We start from the raw sequence: 23,927 nt of genomic DNA on the forward strand, positions 1-23,927 counted from the left end.
ATTGCGTTGTTTGCTGTTAATTGATATGCCTTGCGACCGTGACAGGCCAAGACAATAAGAAGACAGTGGCAGAATAAATTCAATCACAAAACTGGACAGCAACCTCTGTCCACAACGCATGTTGCATGTAACAAACAGTTACATGACCATCAACATGGTTAAGCAAGTTAATGTTTCTGACATTTTCGGACCGCTAAACAACTATTGATTTAGAACCACAGAGATTTACCGCAAGTCGCAAAGAAAACAGGAGCTGCCTCCACTATTCCAGCACCATTTCAACTTCAACATTTCAACATCCTCAAATCTCCTCTGCTTAGTCTAATACAGTGACAACTAAAAGATACCAAAAACAATTTAGTCCAATCAACATCAGCTAGATATGACTTGGCTGTCCATGGTTCTGATCTCTGATTGTGTGTGTGTGTGTGTGCGTGCGTGCGTGCAAGTAGAAAAATATGCTGACTCACCCTACTCGTAGAGAAACGCCAATAGCATCCTCCTCTCATGTTGATGAAACAGTCTATCACACTGTCATACAGTATACACTTATTTTTTGTTGTCCTAGACTGGCTAAAATGCTTGCTCGCTAGCCCAACTTCCATTCATGAGCAATGTTAGCTAGTTAACATTAGCCTTCTACATCTAGCTACTGTAAATATTGAACTTCCATCCTCTCAGGCCACGGTCATAACAATGTGGTTGGATCAAAATTGCCGTTATAATTATTGGCCAGTATGGATAATTAAGTAAAACCACAAGTCCAAATCCCTAACTCCATCCATCGCTAATTTAGGAATGGGCCGATTTTCTCTTAATGCCCTCCAAGCGATTTGATAGGAGAGACGCCAAATCCAAGCTTTTTTTGTTGTTGTTGCCAGGACCATTCACAGTTGAGCTCACTCAGTTTAGCTCAAAGCTGATTGTCAAATTTGTTATCATTTTTTTTTGTCAAGGGAGGCCAAATGCTCGCTGGCTTCACTTGCATTCAATGTTACAGGTATGGGGGATTTTCCGGTGCATGTGTTGTGTGTCTCAGAGTGGTGAGCACAATCAATGTGGGCTTGGAGGGAGGCGTGTGTGTGTGTGTGTGTGTGTGTGTGTGTGTTTGTGTGTGTGTGTGTGTGTGTGTGTGTGTCAGGGTCAGGGTCAGTGTGGGATTGAGGGAGGCAGTTGCATAGTCCTGTGGATGCCCTTGGACATGCACCTGCAATATTTGTACGTCTGTATACTTTTTTGTATCATTTACGCCACCAATATAATCTATTCCCTGGAATATGTGCCAAGAAGGGGAGGAGAAACCAAGGAAAGATGGACGTAGACAGACTAGAAGTAAGAATAGGGAACAATAGTGTAGAATACCAAAAGATGTGGATGATATACATGAAGATGAGTGACTATGTATGTTGTGTCATACCGAAACTGTATGTAAAGAGATCTCTGATTCTGGGACCGGCAGTTTGCTCCATGGACAGGCTTGGCTTGTTACTTTGTAATAAAGTCTAAATTGAATTCACATGCTCCGGTGTCTAAGAGATATTTTTAAGAAGTATTTCCACGACACACGCGGCAACAAAGTCATACTCGTTTGGACCGTACAGTATCAGATAGATGGCTTACACGTAGAGAGACAGAGGGGTGGTGTTTCACTCGCTCAGTTGCTTTCTCCTGCGAGATACATTCAGCCTCTTGTGAATTGAAGGAATATTATGAAACACAGAGAGACGAAAGATAAAATAATTGATGTTATTATTGTTATTTTGGGGAAGCCTGACTTCCCTTGGCGTCCATGAATAGACACCACTGGTATTGTGTGACTCTCTGAATTACCCATTGAATAAAGGCGCCAGCGTGCTTCAGTTTGGCTGAACGAGTGTGGTCGCATACACCCTTCAAAAAACCTTTGCTTGAAAAATTAGCAATAGTACTGTTTTTATAGTTTGAGATGCCATAGCCAGTATCCTCAAAATAGTCCGATTTTGATATCTCAAGAAATCTGTCATTCAATTTGACATCTAACTAAGATGTTTGGTGCATTATTTCTCAGTGAATAAATGCGCATGAAAACGAGCCATCTCTCATTGAATGACTAGACTTTTATTGAAGAATCCCAACTGTTGACCAATCACCAACGAAGGGGCATAGACTTCGTCTACCAACTTCGGCTTGCCTCAAGAAAAAATGTGTGTGCCCGAACAGCCAAAAAAAAAACTTACCGAAGTCCAAAACAAACAAAAACGTAGCAAAATGTCATCATAATATATCCACCAACTCGCCCGTTTCGGCTGGGAAGCATGCGGACACCTTTACCTTACACATCTGACATGCAGTAGCTAGCTTTCTCTGCCCTGCAGGCAACGTTATATTGTTGCTTCATATCATATCTATGTACCATCGTCACTGTGAGAACTCAAACTATTTTACATCTAACTAACAGATTACATTTGGAGTATTTTTTACTTTTAAGCGTTTTAAAATAAATCAACCCTGCCCCTCTATTTACTTACTAGCAGTCATTTTAGGTCAGGCATTCTGTAGTTTGAATATAAACAATCTGCCACCGCTGCGTTCATATGCCTGGAGGTTTAGGAAGCTGACATAGCACTGCTGAACACATCCACTAACATACTGAATCATCAGGATTAGATTTATGTAGGTCATCTATTATATCCCACTAAAACAGAGAGGGAATTTCTCCCTAACCAAGCTCTGTCACTTTAAAAAATAAATGTTTCCCCTAAAGCTGATGACAGTAGGCAGGCTTGGTAGGAACTGAAAGTGACTGTCACGCGAGTTGAAGTCGGAAGTTTACATACACCTTAGCCAAATACATTTAAACTCAGTTTTTCACAATTCCTGACATTTAATCCTAGTAAAAAATTCCCTGTTTTAGGTCAGTTAGGATCACCACTTTATTTTAAGAATGTGAAATGTTAGAATGATAGTTGAGAGAATTATTTATTTAAGCTTTTATTACTTTCATTACATTCCCAGTGGGTCAGAAGTTTACATACACTCAATTAGTATTTGGTAGCATTGCCTTTAAATTGTTTAACTTGGGTCAAACGCTGGGTGAATTTTGGCCCATTCCTCCTGACAGAGCTGGTGTAACTGAGTCAGGTTTGTAGGCCTCCTTGCTCACACGCTTTTTCAGTTCTGCCCACACATTTTCGATGGGATTGAGGTCAGGGCTTTGATGGCCACTCCAATACTTGACTTTGTTGTCCTTAAGCCATTTTGCCGTTGGAAGTATGCTTTGGAAGTATGCTTGGGGTCATTGTCCATTTGGAAGACCCGTTTGCGACCAAGCTTCAACTTCCTGACTGATGTCTTGATGTTGCTTCAAAATATCCACATAATTTTCCTTCCTCATGAAGCCATCTACTTTGTGAAGTGCACCAGTCCCTCCTGCAGCAAAGCACCCCGACAACATGATGCTGCCACCCCCGTGCTTCACGGTTGGGATGGTGTTCTTCGGCGATGGTCATTATTGCCAAACAGTTCAGACCAGACCAGCCTTTCAGGTTATGTCGATATAGGACTCGTTTTACTGTGGATATAGATACTTTTGTACCTGTTTCCTCTAGCATCTTCACAAGGTCCTTTACTGTTGTTCTGGGATTGATTTGCACTTTTCGCACCAAAGTACGTTCATCTCTAGGAGACAGAACGCGTCTCCTTCCTGAGCGGTATGCCGGATGTGTGGTCCCATGGTGTTTATACTTGCGTACTATTGTTTGTACAGATGAACGGGGTACCTTCAGGCGTTTGGAAATTGCTTGTGGAGGTCTACAATTTTTTTTCTGAGGTCTTGGCTGATTTCTTTTGATTTTCCCATGATGTCAAGCAAAGAGGCACTGAGTTTGAAGGTAGGCCTTGAAATACATCCACAGGTACACCTCCAATTGACTCAAATTATGTCAATTGACTCAAATTATGTCAATTAGCCTATCAGAAGCTTCTGAAGAAATTACATCCTTACCTGGAACTTTCCAAGCTGTTTAAAGGCACAGTCAACTTAGTGTATGTAAACTTCTGACCCACTGGAATTGTGATGCAGTGAATTATAAGTGAAATAATCTGTCTGTAAACAATTGTTGGAAAAATGACTTGTGTCATGCACAAAGTAGATGTCCTAACCGACTTGCCAAAACTATAGTTTGTTAACATGAAGTGGTTGAAAAACGAGTTTTAATGACTCCGACCTAAGCATATGTAAACCTCCGACTTCAACTGTATATAGGGTCTGTCGGTCTCATCGTTCAACACAAAGTCATTTCGTGGCATGACAACTGTAGTGAAGCCTTGCCCTCTTCCAGATCATAGGCCAACCACCGCTGGCTTACAGTCAATCTCCCAGCTACAACTGCTCCAAACCGACCTCGTATTATGCACTTTGCATATTTGGGCTTTGATAGTAGACATTAATCAGAGATCACTGTGATCCTTATCTAATTGAAACATGTATTATGTTTCTTTACACTTTATAATTATTTCTGCATAATGTGTCTTTTGTGTGTGGAGCGAAGTTTAGACCAATTCAATTTCACCTCTCTCAATTCAATAATGAATTTGAATAAATGTTATATTCAGTCAATACATTGGAAATCCCCCTGTGTATCAGGTTTAAGGTAAGACCCAGGCGCAGACAGTGTAGAAGTAACAACGTTTATTACTCAAACAGGGGCAGGCAAAAGGACAGGTCAAGGGCAGGCAGAGGTCAGAATCCAGAAAGGTGGGGCAAAGGTACAGGACCGCAGGCAGGCTCAGGGTCAGGTCAGGCAGAGGTCAGAATCCAGAAAGGTGGGGTAAAGGTACAGGACCGCAGGCACGCTCAGGGTCAGGTCAGGCAGAGGTCAGAAACCAGAAAGGTGGGGCAAAGGTACAGGACCGCAGGCAGGCTCAGGGTCAGGTCAGGCAGAGGTCAGAATCCAGAAAGGTGGGGTAAAGGTACAGGACCGCAGGCAGGCTCAGGGTCAGGTCAGGCAGAGGTCAGAATCCAGAAAGGTGGGGTAAAGGTACAGGACCGCAGGCAGGCTCAGGGTCAGGGTCAGGTCAGGCAGAGGTCAGTAATCCAGAAAGGTGAGGCAAAGGTACAGGACGGCAGGCAGGCTCAGGGTCAGGCAGAGGTCAGAATCCAGAAAGGTGGGGTAAAGGTACAGGACCGCAGGCAGGCTCAGGGTCAGGTCAGGCAGAGGTCAGTAATCCAGAAAGGTGAGGCAAAGGTACAGGACGGCAGGCAGGCTCAGGGTCAGGTCAGGCAGAGGTCAGTAATCCAGAAAGGTGAGGCAAAGGTACAGGACGGGCAGGCAGGGTCAGGTCAGGCAGGAATGGTCAAAACCGGGAAACTAGGAAACAAGAACTATAGCAAAGACAGGAGCAAGGGGGAAAACGGTGGTAGGTTTGAACAAACAAAACGAACTTGCAACAAACAGAGAACACAGGTATAACTACACAGTGGATAATAGTGAAGATGGGCGACACCTGGAGGGGTTGGAGACAATCACAAAGACAGGTGAAACAGATCAGGGTGTGACACTTTTAATTATGCTTTTGTTTCATTTAAGTTTAATTATGATGCACAGACTTGTCTTTCAATTGAATATGGTTATGCCTGCAGGGATGGCACAGACGTGGTTTTTTTCTACACCTGTTTTGAAGCGATCATGTTATGTTTTGACTGAGTGAAGTTATAACACCTAGTAACGTTATATGTCTGCCTGGCAGTCTGAATATAAATTAGAGTATTCACGCCTGGTAAATTTCCTGTAGTGACAGTTTTTTCCCCAGACATATTTCTATTATTGTATATGCAAGGCAACATGTTCTGCTGCGTCCCTCAGAAGTGAGACAGCTAGGCAGGGCGCGGTGTATGATATCTTTCAGATAAGATCCATCAGCTTCAGCAAGGCTGTGGTGAGGAGGAGAACCCCATGTTCCCTTTTTCCACTCACATCGTTTCACACTAAACAAGTTGAGGTCGCTTAGTACTATTTTTACATGAAAACCAGCGAGTCAGCATTTTCTCAATTCTGTCACATAGCCTACATAACACAATCATCAGTAAAAATGCATTGTATGTCATCTAGCTGCCATGAACAGAAGAGAGAGAGAGGCCTTTGTGTCAGCACCAGCCACTCTCACACACGCCTACACTCATATAAAAAAAGGGTTCAAAAGGGTTCTTCAGCTGTCCCAATAGGAGAAGCCTTTTTGGTTCCAGGTAGAATGCTCTGTGGAAAGGGTTCTACATGGAACCCAAAAAGGTTCTACCTGAAACCAAAAAGGGTTCTTCAATTTAAAGCACAAAAGGCTGGACAGGAGGACAGGCAGGCGATTCCTCAAGGGTCATTGAACCCAGCAGGAGGTTGTCTTCACATACTGAAAATAACACTTCCTCCATCTGATTGAGACCAATTCAGCTTTATGAGCTGCCAATGTCTTAGGACGGAGTCACGTTTGGTCTGTCTGGACAGGGTGTCCAGATCTACATATCTTGCATTACTCATCTCATATGTACTGTATATACTGTATTTTCTATTGCATCTTGCCTATGCCGCTCTGTCATTGCTCATCCGTATATTGATATGTGTATATATTCCATTCCTTACTTATATTTGTGTATTAGGTCGTTGTGGAATTGTTAGATTACATGTTAGATATTGCTGCACTGTCGGAACTAGAAGCACAAGCATTTCGCTACACTTGCATTCACATCTGCTAACCATGTGTATGTGACCAATACCATTTGATTTGATCTGGGTTGTGAAGAGGTGGAGGGTAGTGGTGAACTTCCGATGCATCTGCTGAGGTAACGTTCTGTGACAGATCACTTTCAGAGAGTGAATTCCTGGATTCCACTAGCTCATTCCTCATGAGTGCTAACCAGCTAAAACAGTTCTGTTTACCTTCTGAGACCTCAGGCTCATGGTAACTGAGAGGTCATAACCCCTTATGTAACACACTCGCATGTGAGCACAAGTGCAAGCACGCACACGCATGTGCACACTCACATACACACTCACTCTCTACATCTCTACAACTCAAATGTTAGATCATTTTTTACATTTCATTTTATAAGAAAGGAACAAGGGCTTAGTGTGGTTGAAGATGACCCAATTATTTTGTTGTTGTATCTTATTAGCAATGTAGGTTGTTTAGTTGGATGTTGCGTTGAACTGTTCTGACCTTAAAATTAAGTAGAAATCATGTAATCTAATTGCATGCTTTTTTAATGTGACTTCTAAGTAGTTAATGGGCATAATTACTGTAAATAAATAAACAGGGTTGCAAAGGCAAAATGGGTTAAATGATCATATGATGTCACATGATCAACAATGGATCCATGTGACTTAATAGACAAGAGGGACTTCCATTGTTCATCCATGGCTCCAGTCCGTTCCACACAATGCATAACAATAACCTGTCGTCTCCTCTCTTTACCCAGGTGTGGACATCCTGAAGTTGGTGGCAGCTCAGATTGGCAGCCAGTGGATCGACATGTACCAGTCCCTGGCCAATGCCACAGAGCGCGAGGTGGCAGCCTTCTCCAATGGCTACCAGTCGGACCACGACCGGGCATACGCTGCCCTGCAACACTGGACCATCCGCGACGGGGACGCTAACCTGGCCAAGCTCATCAACGCCCTGCACCGCCACCGCCGCATCGACGTGGTGGAGAAAATACGGGGCGTCATGGAAGACAATCCTCAGGTATGCTCTACTACAGTACCTTGAATCTCTGGCATAAATAATATGTTATGTATCCCAGTGTACTCACCCATCTTGAATCACAGGTGGGCTCTTTGGACTAAATGACACTCCTCACTTATGAGTCTTCAGGCTCTCATATTATCTCATTAAATCTCCAGTGTACCAAGTCACTTCACATGCACACAAACATAGAAATCACATATGGGATGCCAACGTTAGTTTTAAAGAAGTCGCAAGCGGGGTGGCCAACCCTCCTGCCTTAAGTGCCCTTTTGACTGTCCTGGCTTGGCCTCCTAGCGCTATAGAGGTCAGAGGGAACAGTGGATCGTTCATCGCCGTCCACTTTTCTTCTTCTCTTTCTCCCCTCTGTCAGATACATTTCATATTATCCCCATGTCCAGTGTCCTTGTCTGCTCAAGGTTAGATTCTTACAGTTAAGGGCTTGTCATAGTCCTCTTAGGAAATATATTGAGACCCGTAGATATCTTACAGGCTGCCTTTTGTAATTCTGCTTGTCATCACCACTTAATAATGTTGGTAATATATGGTGTGGTTTATCTCAATCCATGGTGGATGAGATGGCAGGTAATACATCATTTGGTGAGGGAGGGGATAGGGAAGCAGAAACACAGGAGTGGGGAGCATAGTGTGCTGGAGGCTCCTCCCTCACTCGTCTCCCATGTTCCCTCAGTAAAGTTTTGGCCATTACTACAGGTTTTCTCCTCATTCCATTAAATTAGCACTGGGTCATGTGGTGTAAGTGACGTGAGAGTAAAAAACCACCAGGACATGATCATACATCCGTCATGTGCCTCATTGGTACCAGACAGAGTGTACTGTAGGTCTACACGTATGGTATTCCTCCTTAGAGAGCTATAACGTTCAACTGTGTGGTTCCATTGACATAAGACTTCCCCAGCCATGTGAGTCATAAAGGAGGTCTGTGTGTGGTGATTCCGCCAGAGTGGGCTGGCTGTCTTATGTGTGGGAGGAATGTAGCCAAGGAAGGAGGGAGAGGGAGGAAAGTAGGGAGGGAGAGGATGCATTTTCCTGCTGCCACCCCAGTCTTGTTTATTCATTAAGACACAGTTTGGAGCTAAGCTCCGTGACTGGGTTATTTTTACACAAACCACAGGTGGTGAGCCCCAAACATTGCTAATCTCACTGCCTCCCCAGTTGATACTCTCTCATTCCAATAGAGTGATTTCATAATAGCTGTAAGGCAAGGAGTCTGAAGAGGAAAGGACAGAGGCTGATCCAGGTTGTGTGTGTGTCAGCATGTACATGCAATACTGCATTTAAAAAAAATTAAAACATGTATTTCACCTTTATTTCACCAGGTAAGCTAGTTGAGAACAAGTTCTCATTTACAACTGCGACCTGGCCAAGATGAAGCAAAGCAGTGCAACAGAAACAACACAGAGTTAAACATGGAATAAACAACCATACAGTCAATAACACAATAGAAACAAGAAAAAAGTCTATATAAATCAAATCAAATCAAATCAAATTTTTATTTGTCACATACACATGGTTAGCAGATGTTAATGCGAGTGTAGCGAAATGCTTGTGCTTCTAGTTCCGACAATGCAGTAATAACAAGTAATCTAACTAACAATTCCAAAACTACTGTCTTGTACACAGTGTAAGGGGATAAAGAATATGTACATAAGGATATATGAATGAGTGATGGTACAGAGCAGCATAGGCAAGATACAGTAGATGGTATCGAGTACAGTATGTACAAATGAGATGAGTATGTAAACAAAGTGGCATAGTTTAAAGTCACTAGTGATACATGTATTACATAAGGATACAGTCGATGATATAGAGTACAGTATATACGTATGCATATGAGATGAATAATGTAGGGTAAGTAACATTATATAAGGTAGCATTGTTTAAAGTGGCTAGTGATATATTTACATCATTTCCCATCAATTCCCATTATTAAAGTGGCTGGAGTTGAGTCAGTGTCAGTGTGTTGGCAGCAGCCACTCAGTGTTAGTGGTGGCTGTTTAACAGTCTGATGGCCTTGAGATAGAAGCTGTTTTTCAGTCTCTCGGTCCCAGCTTTGATGCACCTGTACTGACCTCGCCTTCTGGATGATAGCGGGGTGAACAGGCAGTGGCTCGGGTGGTTGATGTCCTTGATGATCTTTATGGCCTTCCTGTGACATCGGGTGGTGTAGGTGTCCTGGAGGGCAGGTAGTTTGCCCCCGGTGATGCGTTGTGCAGACTACCCTCTGGAGAGCCTTACGGTTGAGGGCGGTGCAGTTGCCATACCAGGCGGTGATACATATATGCAAATGGCATGAGGTAAGGCAATAAATAGGCCATAGTATCAAAGTAATTACAATTTAGCAGATTAACACTGGAGTGATAGATGAGCAGATGATGGTGTGTAAGTCGTGATACTGGTGTGCAAAAGAGCAGCAAAGTAAATAAAAACAATATGGGGATGAGGTAGGTAGATTGGGTGGGCTATTTACAGATGGAATATGTACAGCTGCAGCGATCAGTTAGCTGCTCAGATATCTGATTTTTAAAGTTAGTGAGGGAAAGGTGAGTCTCCAGCTTCAGTGATTTTTGCAATTCGTTCCAGTCACTGACAGCAGAGAACTGGAAGGAAAGGCGGCCAAAGGAGGTGTTGGCTTTGGGGATGACCAGTGAGATATACCTGCTGGAGCGCGTGCTACGGGTGGGAGTTGTTATCGTGACCAGTGAGCTGAGATAAGGCAGAGCTTTACCTAGCATAGACTTATAGATGACCTGGAGCCAGTGGGTCTGGCGACGAATATGTAGCGAGAGCCAGCCGACTAGAGCATACAGGTCGCAGTGGTGGGTGGTATAAGGCGCAAAACTGATGGCACTGTGATAGACTGCATCCAATTTGCTGAGTGGAGTATTGGAAGCTATTTTGTAGATGACATCGCCGAAGTCGAGGATCGGTAGGATAGTCAGTTTTACTAGGGTAAGTTTGTCGGCGTGAGTGAAGGAGGCTTTGTTGCGAAATAGAAAGCCCATTCTAGATTTGATTTTGGATTGGAGGTGTTTGATATGAGTCTGGAAGGAGAGTTTACAGTCTAGCCAGACACCTATGTATTTGTAGTTGTCCACGTATTCTAGGTCAGAACCGCCCAGAGTAGTGATGCTAGTCGGACGGGCGGGTGCGGGCAGCGAATGGTTGAAGAGCATGCATTTGGTTTTACTAGCTTTTAAGAGCAGTTGGAGGCCACGGAAGGAGTGTTGTATGGCATTGAAGCTCGTTTGGAGGTTAGTTAACACAGTGTCCAAAGAAGGGCCAGATGTATACAGAATGGTGTCGTCTGCATAGACGTGGATCAGGGAATCACCTGCAGGAAGAGCGACATCGTTGATGTATACAGAGAAAAGAGCCGAGAATTTAACCCTGTGGTACCCCCATAGAGACTGCCAGAGGTCCGGACAACAGGCTCTCCGATTTGACACACTGAACTCTGTCTGAGAAGTAGTTGGTGAACCTGGCAAGGCAGTCATTTGAGAAACCAAGGCTATTGCGTCTGCAATAACAAACTGTTATAGACCTATATCCATCCTGCCCTGCCTTTCTAAAGTCTTTGAAAGCCAAGTTAATAAACAGATCACTGACCATTTCGAATCCCACCGTACCTTCTCCGCAATCCCTTTGAAGAGGGGGATGACCGCGGCAGCTTTCCAATCTTTAGGGATCTCAGACAATACGAAAGAGAGGTTGAACAGACTGGTAATAGGGTTTGCAACAATGGCGGCAGATAATTTTAGAAAGAGAGGGTCCAGATTGTCTAGCACAGCTGATTTGTAGGGGTCCAGGTTTTGCAGCTCTTTCAGAACATGCAGCTCTTGCATGTGTCAGCGTGTGTTGGTATGAGTGTGGAGCATGATGTCCTCATGTTTCAGTTTGCAGATGACCCACTCCTCCAAGTCATGGTCCCAGGGAGAGGTGAGCCATAGCTGCTGAGTGAGTCTCTCCTCCAGCCCTCTGTCTCAGCTGGTTACAGCCTGACTGATGTCACTGCATTGTTAGTGTTAAATGAGGCCTACATATAAACCACTCACGCTGAAGGGCCTTAGCACAATGTAGCACTACACACCAGGACACAGAGATCATTTTACTGATAATGCCACTGAAAAAACAGTTTTGCCCAACCATATGTTCAAAATACCAAATAATGTGTTTTTTCTTTCCACTGTCTGTTTCATTGCCACTGATAAGGTCTAGGGCACGTGTTACGATGATTTAGACAGCAAGGAACCTGACTTACAGTACATGTACTTGTTGTGATTTTAAAAGAGCCTGCAGACAAAACACCTTCCTCGCAACCGCAGCTAGAAGTGAAATGAGAACCAATCTGCAGAAGTTGGAGCATCAATCTGCTCAGCATGTTATGTTGCAGTAGGGTATGTGTTTTCTATGGGAGGTGTTTCTGGGGCTGTCTCCCTCTTTCCTCTGTGCCCCAGATAGACATGTTTAAACCTGCTATAAAAGCACTCAGTCATCTGAATGAGGCATATAGACGCAGAGATGAAACAAACGTTGGCCCTCTGTGGCATGGAAGACCTCAGGTCAACTTCCCATAAACTGCTTTAACAGAATGAGTTTAGAGTTGTATTAGTCGTAAGTACAGGATACATATGGTATATACTTTCCAACGAAATGCTTATTTGCAGGTTCCTTCTCGACAATGCAACGTGTGTCTGTGGGGATGATTGTATGTCTGTGTGGGAGTGTGCGTGAATGAGTGTATGTGTGCTAAGGTGCAGAGAGTCAGTCCAGTTCAAGTGTTCAGCAGTCTGAAGGCTTGTAGATTGAAACTGTCTCTGAGCCTGTTGGTGTCAGACCTCATGCTCCAATACGTCTGCCCGATGGTAAGGGAGTGAACAGCTCGTGACTGGGGTGTGTGGGACCCTTGATGATGCTGCGGGACTTCCTCAGGCATCGTTTCGAGTAAATGTCCTGGATGGATAGGAGCACAGTCCCAGTGATGTACTGGACCATCTTCACCACCTGCTGGAGTGCCTTGCGGTCGCAGATCGATTGAGTAATTCCTGTACCAGGCCATGATGCAACTAGTTAGGACGCTTTCAATGATGTAGTAGTATTTGGAGAGGACCCAGGGTAGCATGCCTAATTTCTTCATCCGCCTTAGAAAGTAGAGGTGCTGTTGCACCCCCTTGACAAGGTTGGTGGTGCTGGTCCATGTCAAGTCCTCAGTGACGGCGAGGAACTAAAAACTACTGACTCTATCTACTGCAGTCCCGTTGATGTGTATCGGGACATGTTCCCTCCTCTGCTTCCTGAAGTCAACAGTCAACTCCTTTGTTTTGCTGACGTTGAGGGAGAGGTGGTTGTACTGGCACCACAATGCCAGTTCACATACCTCCTCCCTTATAGGCTGACTTGTCCTTGGTAGTTATCAGGCCTACAACCGTGGTGTCATCAGCAAACCTGATGATGGAGTTGGTGTCGTGCAAAGCCACACAGTCGTGGGTGAACAGGGAGTACAGCAGAGGACTCAGGACACACCCCTGTGGGCCCCTTTGTTAAGAGTCAGAGTGAAGGAGGTATTGTTGCCAATCATCACAGCCTGTGGTCTGGTCTTCAGGAAGTCCCGGATCCAGTTGCAGAGGGTGGTGTCCAGATCCCAGGGCCCTGAGCTTGGTGTTGAGCTTGGAAGGAACAATAACGTTGAATGCTGAACTTTAGCCAATGAACAGCATTCTCACATAGGGGTTCCTCTTGTCCAGAAGTGTTAGGGCTGTGTGAATAGCAATAGAAATTGTTTAGTGCTTCATTGGTTGTTGGGTTTATCCCCAGTTAGGACAAAGGTCCCTACTACTTTGAACACCAGAAAGACAGTGTGGTTTCTCTCAATAGCATCTATCTGACTAATTGGTTTCAGGACAGCCAGTAAATATGTTATGTGAGCAGGGGGAGGAGGAGGAGAAGTAGGAGGAAACCCCTTCATCACTTCTGTTGGGGAAGATGTTAAGTGTCAGCTGTAACATCAGTGATTGCAGTGTCCCATGGCTCCTGTCTATGACAGAGAGGCAGAGATAAGAGATGCCTTTTTTATATTGTTATTTTATTTCACCTTTATTTAACCAAGTAAGCCAGTTGAGAACAAGTTCTCATTTACAACTGGGACCTGGCCAAGATAAATCAAAGCAGTGCGACAAAACCAACAACAGAGTTACACCTAAACAAACGTACAGTCAATAACACAATAGAGACAAATGTATGTACAGTGTGTGCAAATATAGAAGAGTAGGGAGGTAAGGCAATAAATATGCCATAGAGGCAAAATAATTACAATAAAGCATTAACACTATAGTGACAGATGTGCAGATGATGATGTGCAAGTAGAGATACTGGGATGCAAAAGAGCAAGAAGATAAATAACAATATGGGGATGAGGTAGTTGGGTGTGCTATTTACAGATTGGCTGTGTACAGGTACAGTGATCGGTAACTGCTCTGTGAGCTAATGCTTGAAGTTAGAGAGGGGGATATAAGTCTGCAGCTTCAGTGATTTTTGCAGTTCGTTCCAGTCATTGGCAGCAGAGAACTGTAAGGAAAGGCAGCCAAAGGAAGTGTTGGCTTTGGGGATGACCAGTGAAATATACCTGCTGGAGCACGTGCTACATGTGGGTGTTGCTATGGTGCTACGGGGCTTTACCTAGCATAGACTTATAGATGACCTGGTTCCAGTGGGTTTGGCGACGAATATGTAGCGAGGGCCAGCCAACGAGTGCATACAGGTCGCAGTGGTGGGTAGTATATGGGGCTTGGTGACAAAATGGATGGCACTGTGATAGACTACATCCAGTTTGCTGAGTAGAGTGTTGGAGGCTATTTTGTAAATTACATCGCCGAAGTCAAGGATCGGCAGGATGGTCAGTTTTATGAGGGTATGTTTGGCAGCATGAGTGAAGGAGGCTTTGTTGCGAAATAGGAAGCCGATTCTAGATTTAATTTTGGATTGGAGATGCTTAATGTGAGTCTGGAAGGAGAGATTGCAGTCTAACATGACACCTACAGTGGGGCAAAAAAGTATTTTGTCAGCCACCAATTGTGCAAGTTCTCCCACTTAAAAAGATGAGAGGCCTGTAATTTTCATCATAGGTACACTTCAACTATGACAGACAAAATGAGAAATAAAAATCCAGAAAATCACATTGTATGATTTTTTTATTAATTTATTTGCAAATTATGGTGGAAAATAAGTATTTGGTCAATAACAACAGTTTATCTCAATACTTTGCTATATACCCTTTGTTGGCAATGACAGAGGTCAAACGTTTTCTGTAAGTTTTCACGCACTGTTGCTGGTATTTTGGCCCATTCCTCCATGCAGATCTCCTCTAGAGCAGTGATGTTTTGGGGCTGTTGCTGGGCAACACAGACTTTCAACTCCCTCCAAAGATTTTCTATGGGGTTGAGATCTGGAGACTGGCTAGGCCACTCCAGGACATTGAAATGCTTCTTACGAAGCCACTCCTTCGTTGCCCGGGTGGTGTGTTTGGAATCCTTGTCATGCTGAAAAACCCAGCCACGTTTCATCTTCAATGCCCTTGCTGATGGAAGGAGGTTTTCACTCAAAATCTCACGATACATGGCCCCATTCATTCTTTCCTTTACACGGATCAGTCGTCCTGGTCCCTTTGCAGAAAAACAGCCCCAAAGCATGATGTTTCCACCCCCATGCTTCACAGTAGGTATGGTGTTCTTTGGATGCAACTCAGCATTCTTTGTCCTCCAAACACGACGAGTTGAGTTTTTACCAAAAAGTTATATTTTGGTTTCCTCTGACCATTTGACATTCTCCCAATCTTCTTCTGGATCATCCAAATGCTCTCTAGCAAACTTCAGATAGGCCTGGACATGTACTGGCTTAAGCAGGGGGACACGTCTGGCACTGGCGGCGTAGTGTGTTACTGATGGTAGGCTTTGTTACTTTGGTCCCTGCTCTCTGCAGGTCATTCACTAGGTCCCCCCATGTGGTTCTGTGATTTTTGCTCACCGTTCTTGTGATCATTTTGACCCCACGAGGTGAGATCTTGCGTGGAGCCCCAGATCGAGGGAGATTATCAGTGGTCTTGTATGTCTTCCATTTCCTAATAATTGCTCCCACAGTTGATTTCTTCAAACCAAGCTGCTTACCTATTGCAGATTCAGTCTTCCCAGCCTGGTGCAGGTCTACAATTTTGTTTCTGGTGTCCTTTGACAGCTCTTTGGTCTTGGCCATAGTGGAGTTTTGAGTGTGACTGTTTGAGGTTGTGGACAGGTGTCTTTTATATTGATAACAAGTTCACATAGGTGCCATTTAATACAGGTAACGAGTGGAGGACAGAGGAGCCTCTTAAAGAAGAAGTTACAAGTCTGTGAGAGCCAGACATCTTGCTTGTTTGTAGGTGACCAAATACTTATTTTCCACGATAATTTGCAAATAAATTCATAAAAAATCCTACAATGTGATTTTCTGGATTTTTTTTCAAATTTTGTCTGTCATACTTGAAGTGTACCTATGATGAAAATTACAGGTCTCTCTCATCTTTTTAAGTGGGAGAACTTGCACAATTGGTGGCTGACTAAATACTTTTTTGCCCCACTGTATGTATTTGTAATTTTCCACATATTCTAAGTCAGAACCGTCCAGAATAGTGATGCTAGTCAGGCAGGCGGGCGGGTTCAGGCAGAAATCGGTTGAAGAGCGTGCATTTAGTTTTACTAGCATTTAAAAGCAGTTGGAGGCCACGGAAGGAGTGTTTTATGGCATTGAAGCTCGTTTGGGGGTTTGTTAACACAGTGTCCAAAGAAGGGCCAGATGTATACAGAATGGTGTTGTCTGCATAGAGGTGGATCAGAGAATCACCAACAGCAAGAACGACATCATTGATATATACATTGAAAAGAGTCTGCCCTAGAATTGAACCTTGTGGCACCGCCGTAGAGACTGCCAGAGGGCCGTACAACAGGCCCTTCGATTTGACACACTGAACTCTGTCAGAGAAGTTGTTGGTGAACCAGGCGAGGCAGTCATTTGAGAAACCAAGGCTATTGAGTTTGCCGATAAGAATGCAGTGATTGACAGTCGAAAGCCTTGGCCAGGTCGATGAGGAACGGCTGCACAGTACTGTCTTTTATCGATGGCGGCTGTGATATCGCTTAGGACCTTGAGCGTGACTGAGGTGCACCCATGACCAGCTCGGAAACCAGATTGCATAGTGGAGAATGTACGGTGGGATTCGAAATGGTCGGTGATCTGTTTGTTAACTTGGCGAAGATTTTTAGAAAGGCAGGGCAGGATGGATATAGGTCTATAACAGTTTGGGTCAAGAGTGTCTACCCTTTGAAGAGGGGGATGACCGCGGCAGCTTTCCAATCTTTGGGGACCTCAGACGATACGAAAGAGAGGTTGAACAGGCTGGTAATAGGGGTTGCAACAAATAAACAACACACCCAGTGTCCTACATAACCAAAGTGATGCTAGGGTGTCTCAGTATTAGCACTTATGTCTTGAAACCGCAACATATGAAGATTCACTTCAATGGTAAAGGCTCTCTTTACTCACAATGTCTTACGGCATTGCAGTTTTTTCCGACCCTACTGTATTTTTCTGCTGAATAGGGTTTATGAATAGACATGCAACACATCTCTCCACAATTAGTAATTACTCACTTGAATTATTCACAGCTACTCTGCAGGGAAAGATTATTAAGCCGATTCACTAAAGTGTTGTTTTTGATCTAATTAAAACGTAGATGTTCTCTGTGTCTCCGATGCCTCAGTAGTTCCTCCCTACACAGGGCCTGACCCTCTAGCGTGTTTATTGTGTGTTTGAGTGTGTGTATGTGTGTGCGTGCGTGCATGCACCTGTATGTTGGTGTGATGAATGTCACTGTCCCTAACCTGGGATTTTATCAGGGCTGAGTGGTTCTGTGTTACATGCTATGTCAGTGACTCGGCCAGATCACGCTCTCTCATCTAATGACTCAGTCACTGGCTACTAACTGACAACTCAGAGAAGCTTCTGGAACAGTGACACCATTTCCCCTGTTTTCTCCTAACTCTCCACGATGAGTCTTTTCTTTATAGCCTCTAGGGGTTTCTCTTGAGGGTTAGTTGGTAGGTTTTGTAACATTTGTTTGTAACATAATTTGGCCACATCTGTTCTCTGTGGGAGGCGGGAGGGAGCAGTGCTCTTATCACAGTAGATGTGTGTCATCCACCGCCAAACTGACCTAGTGCACAGACTAACGTGTTATTGAATAGGGGAGATAGCAGGGGCTGCATATGGGTCATACATACACACAGATGTACAGTAAGGGAAGTCTGTCTGATGCCACATCGAGCTGTTTTATATCAGATTTTATGTTAGCATCAGAAGTTTTCCACTGCGTTCCTGTGAAGCCATATTGAACTGTGTTTTATTGGATTTTTAACACTGAAGGTTTTCTATTGCATTTCCATCACCTGTATGAAATGCCCTCTACCATGTCCTTTGTGCTTCACATCACAGAGCAAAGCCTTTCTTTCTACAGTACCGAAGACAAATATTATTCTACCATGAGCTCATCCGGTCTGGTCACAACCAGTTCACACCATTACCATACCAAATAAGACTGTTATTTATGTCTTCCCTGTGCCCCAGGGCAGACACAGTGGTGTACTATGCCTGTTAGTGTGTGACTGGGCACATGTGGTCCGTGGGCAGTACATTCCGGTCTGTGCAAGTCCACAGAATCCCTTTCATGGCTGGCTGGTTGTGTACGCTCCCTGAGGCAAGGAAGAGAGAGGCGCGCGGGTGCGAGTGTGGGTGGTCTGGGGGCTGGGAGGTTGGCCCCGCTGTGTCACTCGACCTGGGCTGCATGGGGCTGGGGCTTGGCACACAGGAGCTCCCTGTCCTGTGCTCTGTCCGGACACCAGAGTGACTCAGGACACTGCTTTCTCAGCCATTGTTTCCCGACAGTGACTCTGACCCGCTCTTTCTCTCTGTCTCTCTCTCGGTCTCTCTGTCTCTCTCTCGCCCCCCCCCCCTCTCTATATATCTCTCTTCCTCCTTTCTCTCTCTCTGCAGTTTGATCTGAACCAGCTGATGACCGCTGTGAATGTAACCCCGAGCCACAGTCCTGTCCACAAGCCTTTGGATTCTCCTAGGGTGCTGGTGGAGCAGTCTCCTGTGCACCGGGCCAAGGGTTTCTTCCCCGATGAATCAGAGCCCCTTCTCCGCTGTGACTCCACCTCCAGCAAAGACTCCGCCCTCAGCAGGACTGGCTCGTTCATTACCAAAGGTGAGCACAAATGACGCAGTCCTGTTTCAGGAACTATGCTAGACAACGTCTCTTACAGAGGTGATGTATTTGCATTTACTGCCCCCTTCTGGTTACCAATTGCACCTGATTCTATACTCCATTATAGGAAGTCATCAACTATGAAAACTTTGAGAAATAAAGGGAAAGGGGGAAACCTAGTGTCGTGTCTTTGGCCAGATTAAGTGATATGACATGCTATTCTATAAAATAATTTCTCCGTAATTAATATTACCTGATTGAGCTAATCATGTAAATGTAATTAACTAGAGAGTCGGAGCACCACAAAATAATATTTATAGAGCTGTTATCTTCCGAATAAACTCTTAAAGACCTAGTAATATTTGACATCAATAGCAGTCAATATTAATCGTCATCTTAATTCAGTCTCTTCTGAAAGTTGTAAATTCTCGGTTATCTGCACGAACCCTGGCTAACAAGTTGAATCAGCAATACAAAATTGGGTTTAATTATTTATTTACTAAATACCTAACTAATCACACAGAATTACACATACACATAATTAATCATAACTTGATTACAAATGACGTCATAAAGGAAAACGTCCCTAGCGGGCGGAACAGATATGACAGCTTGTTACACAAAAGAAAATGGTCTGGGTTTGAGTGAAAGAGCGGGAAGATTGAGGAACAAAGGGCGAAGCTGTGCTATCGTAAATACAATATCTTATGCATTCTAAATTACCGCCCATTTGGAAAAGGAAAATGCAATAAATATTTACTCTGAGCTGCGCTTCAGTAGGTGGTGGTAGATGGAAGGCCGTGTTGCCAAACCGAGTCCTTTGTCCTTTGAAGAATGTCTCTGCAGGTAAATTGGATACGTTGTAGTAATGTCGTTGGTAGACGGGATACTCTGTCTGTTCCTTCCTAACCTGCGTTTGCAGCTGCTGTTGCTAACTCAATGGCTAGGAGGTATCACTTCTGTAGTGAATAAGAGTTCAAAGTTCATACCATTTGCAACCAAAGCTCACGCTGATGTTGGCTTCGTTCTGTAGTTATTATCTGAACCATTCTGACATCGGACCGTCGTCCTCACATCCTCGGAACAGGAGGTTATATTGTCGTCAAGGCTTTATATAGGAAGGGAGAGGAGGGTGTGTTTGAAAAGTTTTATAGCCTATGTCCCTTCACAGGGGCGGGCCACTGATTGAGCAGAGCCCTATCTTATGAAAACCCAAATCTCACATTTTAGAAGCTAAAATCACATTTCATCCCATCACAAATAATTTCATTTTCAAACATTTAAATTGAACTATAATTCCATGTGAATCCGATAACTCTGATGTGTAGACTTTCCACTGTAGAGTTTATGTCATCTTATCATTGATGAGAATGTCAATTGGTCGGATTACCAGAATATAGTTAATTTCCCCCCACCTTCTGATGTTCCCAGAATCTCTATGTTAACCAAGGGTTTTGCAAATGTAACATCAGTAGGGTAGAGAGAGGAAAAAGGGGGGAAGAGGTATTTATGACGGTCATAAACCTACCCCCAGGCCAACGTCATGACCCTAGTCAGTTGCGCAACTGAATGTATTCAACTGAAATGTGTCTTCCACAGTTAACCAAACCCTTCTGAATCAGATGCATCTTAGTCAACATAAGGATGACAGGGATTTTATTCCCAGTTAGTCATTCCCAATTTCATATTATATGGACAACAACAAGCTGTAGCTAACATCAACACTATGTTGTAGTCTGTCCTCCTCCTCATTCTGACATTGTTTTCTTTCCCCTCATCTCTTCCTCTGTGACATCCAGAGAAGAAAGACACGGTGCTACGTCAGGTCCGGCTGGACCGGTGCGACCTGCAACCCATCTTCGACGACATGCTGCACATCCTAAACCCTGACGAGCTGCACATCATCGAGGAGATCCCCATGGCCGAGGACAAACTGGACCGCCTCTTTGAGATTGCCGGGGTCAAGAGCCAGGAGGCCAGCCAGACCCTGCTGGACTCGGTCTACAGCCACTTGCCTGACCTACTATAGACTGCTGCTGTGGTGCTATAGACCTCTACTGTGGTCAGGGGACGCCCCACTTCCTTCTACTGCAAACCCTTCCTTCCCGGGTGTGGCTACCTGGGTGTGGCTTCCTCTCTTGCCCCCCCCCCCCCAAGTAGTGAGAGACAACTTGATTCTGGCTACAGTAACCTACTCGCCTTCGAGACCCCCGATGGGTTCCCCTTGGCTATGCTCCATTCCTAGTAGCCTGACTGAGTCTCCCACTCCTACAATAATTAGGGAGCCTCCCTCCCCTCTCTGGAAGTCTCCTTCCATCACTCCCCCCATATTGAGGGAAGGGGACCAGGCTGTCTCCATCTCTCACCAGGTGGCAAGCCTGCCTGCCTGGAGGAAGGGCATGACAGAGGGGCCAGGCTCTGTACCCCAGCCTGGAGTTCTGGACAGACAGACACCTCGATACCACCACCACCACCACCATCACCACTATGCTCATTAAACCCCTGCTATTGCACTCGTGTCAATGTAACGTTAAAACAGTGTTCTCTTGACATTTTGGGGCTTATTGTGGGTGTATCAGCCAGTGCTATAAACCAATATTCACTCATTCATGTAAGCAAACTTCAACAACACACACTCATGCACAATGTCTAACAATGTAAAACATACTATGACGCACACTCATGGTGCGCAATGTCTAACACTAATAGTATGTAATATGATTGATGCACTAATTCTTGTTCTTTGAGTAACATAACCATTTAATTGGTATGCATTCTGCCACATGTGCTTCAATGTCTCTTTGAAATGCTGTTTACTAACATTTCACAATGTATTATCATTTTTAGATTTGAGATTTCTTAGCAACTATGTTTGTTTCCCAGCTTCGTGTAATGAGACCATCTTACTGGATGTAAGACATGCATAGTTATTCTACTTGAATCTGACTGTCACCTGGATTGTGGAACTTGATTAAAACAGAAGATAATGTACAACTATAGTTCCTTCCAGATCTTAAAAAAGCACCACCAAAAAACATGTTGCTGTAAAAGGGTCAGTATTCAACTCACAAATGCTATGAAAGGAACACAGACTGTCTTTTTGCCAAGCCAGTCATATCAAGCTACTCTGGTGCTAGACTTGAAATTCTCTGGTTGTGCATAATACTAGGATGATATTGGGGAGGCTTGCTGGACATTGGCTACTGAAGTATTCTGGACATTGCGGAGGGTAAAGAAGATGCGGCTGCTGTGGACTTTGCTGGACTGAATTGAAAAGTGCTGTTTGAGCTATCCACTTCTTTGTTGGGTCTAATGTAAGAGTGCGACTGTGAGCGTATAGTACGTGTCTGAAACGTTGAAGCTGAGGTTTGAATACATGTACTCTGGTGGCTGTTTTAAAACTTAACACGTGTAACGTTTACTATTATGTAACCTCTTAAATCAAACCAATTAAAGTTCCAGAATTTGTCATAATGTGGAGTGTGCGTCTTACTTTTATGCCATATTTACTGCATTACTCTTTCAGCAATAATTTTTTACAGTAACTTGTTTTATACTGTTGCTCATGATATAGCACAAACCCTAGTGTGTGATTTTGATATTCATTATGTCTGTTTTCTGAAGGTAGTGTTGGTTACAATTTCTCTTCCTGATAAGAAAATACTCCTGTTCTGAAATTCTTCTCGTGTTATTGTGGGGCTGGTACTTTTCCAAATTGAAGGAGGTGAGGAGCTAAATGTTGATATTGTAGCCGCACAGTCTTTCCTGTAATGTGACACGGATATAATGGGGTGGCGTTTTACTGCAAAGGCTGTTATTGTATTTAGTCTCCATAAAATCTGTATTTAGTAGATGTATTTAGTCTCCATAAAAGACTGGCTGGTGTTGTCTGTGTGTATGATAATAGGTAAGGGAGATGGAACTGGGGCTGGAGAGGGGTAGGCTTCTTTCATCTCCACCCAGTCACTAGCGTATTGGAGAGAGGACAAAACATCCCTGCTCTATTTGATCCTGTAGGTGTCTCCGTGCTTCAAAATGTGCACAGTATGACAGCACAAAAGGGAAAGAAGATTCAGTAACAACATACTAGTTTAATGTTCAGTCATAACCACTACATATCTGTCTTGGACAATATCTCCATAGATCGTGGTATAAATTACTTAAGTAAAAATACTTTAAAGTACTACTTAAGTAGTTTTTTGTGGTATCTGTACTCTACTGTTTATATTTTTGCCAACTTTTACTTCACTACATTCCTAAAGAAAATAATGTAATTTTTACTCCATACATTTTTGCTGACACCCAAAAGTACTTCTTACATTTTAACAGGAAAATGGTCCAATTCACACACTTATCAAGACAACATCCCTGGTCATCCCTACTGCCCCTGATCTGGCGGACTCACTAAACACAAATGCTTCATTTGTAAATTATGTCTGAGTGTTGGAGTGTGCCCCTGGTTATCCTTTTACTAAAAAAAAGAATGGTTCCGTCTGGTTTGCTTATAAGGAATTTGAAATGATTTAAACTTTTACTTTTCCTACTTAAGTACATTTTAGCAATCCCATTTACTTTTGATACTTAGCTATATTTAAAACCAAATACTTTTAGACTTTTACTCAAGTAGTATTTTACTGGGTGACTTTCACTTTTACTTCAGTCATTTTCTATTAAGGTATCATCACTTTTACTCAAGTATGACAATTGAGTACTTTTTCCACCACTGCCATAGATTATGTTATGCATCTGTGGCATCACACTTCACATAACAAGAACACTTATTCTTAATTATTCTTACACACAATATTGCTATATCTAATAATGTCTTTGTATTTATTCAATAATGTTGTTACATGGCAGAGGATAAGATAACACTGATTTCTGGTGACTCCTTGGCAGACTG

At 43.7% G+C, this 23,927-nt stretch overlaps 1 protein-coding gene across 2 annotated transcripts in view; it reads left to right on the forward strand.

The window, feature by feature from the left end:
- The window catches only part of tnfrsf21 (tumor necrosis factor receptor superfamily, member 21), a 44,075-nt gene extending 21,577 nt beyond the window's left edge, over positions 1 to 22,498 (forward strand). For both annotated transcript variants that reach the window (XM_021612101.3, XM_090243035.1), the window contains 3 exons: positions 7,448 to 7,713; positions 18,811 to 19,024; positions 20,824 to 22,498. In XM_021612101.3, the coding sequence (XP_021467776.1) occupies positions 7,448 to 7,713; positions 18,811 to 19,024; positions 20,824 to 21,053 (710 nt within the window). In that variant the 3' untranslated portion in view covers positions 21,054 to 22,498. The remainder of the gene's footprint in view (positions 1 to 7,447; positions 7,714 to 18,810; positions 19,025 to 20,823) is intronic.
- Positions 22,499 to 23,927: the final 1,429 nt, after the last annotated feature.

Source organism: Oncorhynchus mykiss, chromosome 8, assembly GCF_057628025.1.
Source record: "Oncorhynchus mykiss isolate SJ-2025 chromosome 8, ASM5762802v1, whole genome shotgun sequence".
Lineage (NCBI taxonomy): Eukaryota > Metazoa > Chordata > Actinopteri > Salmoniformes > Salmonidae > Oncorhynchus > Oncorhynchus mykiss.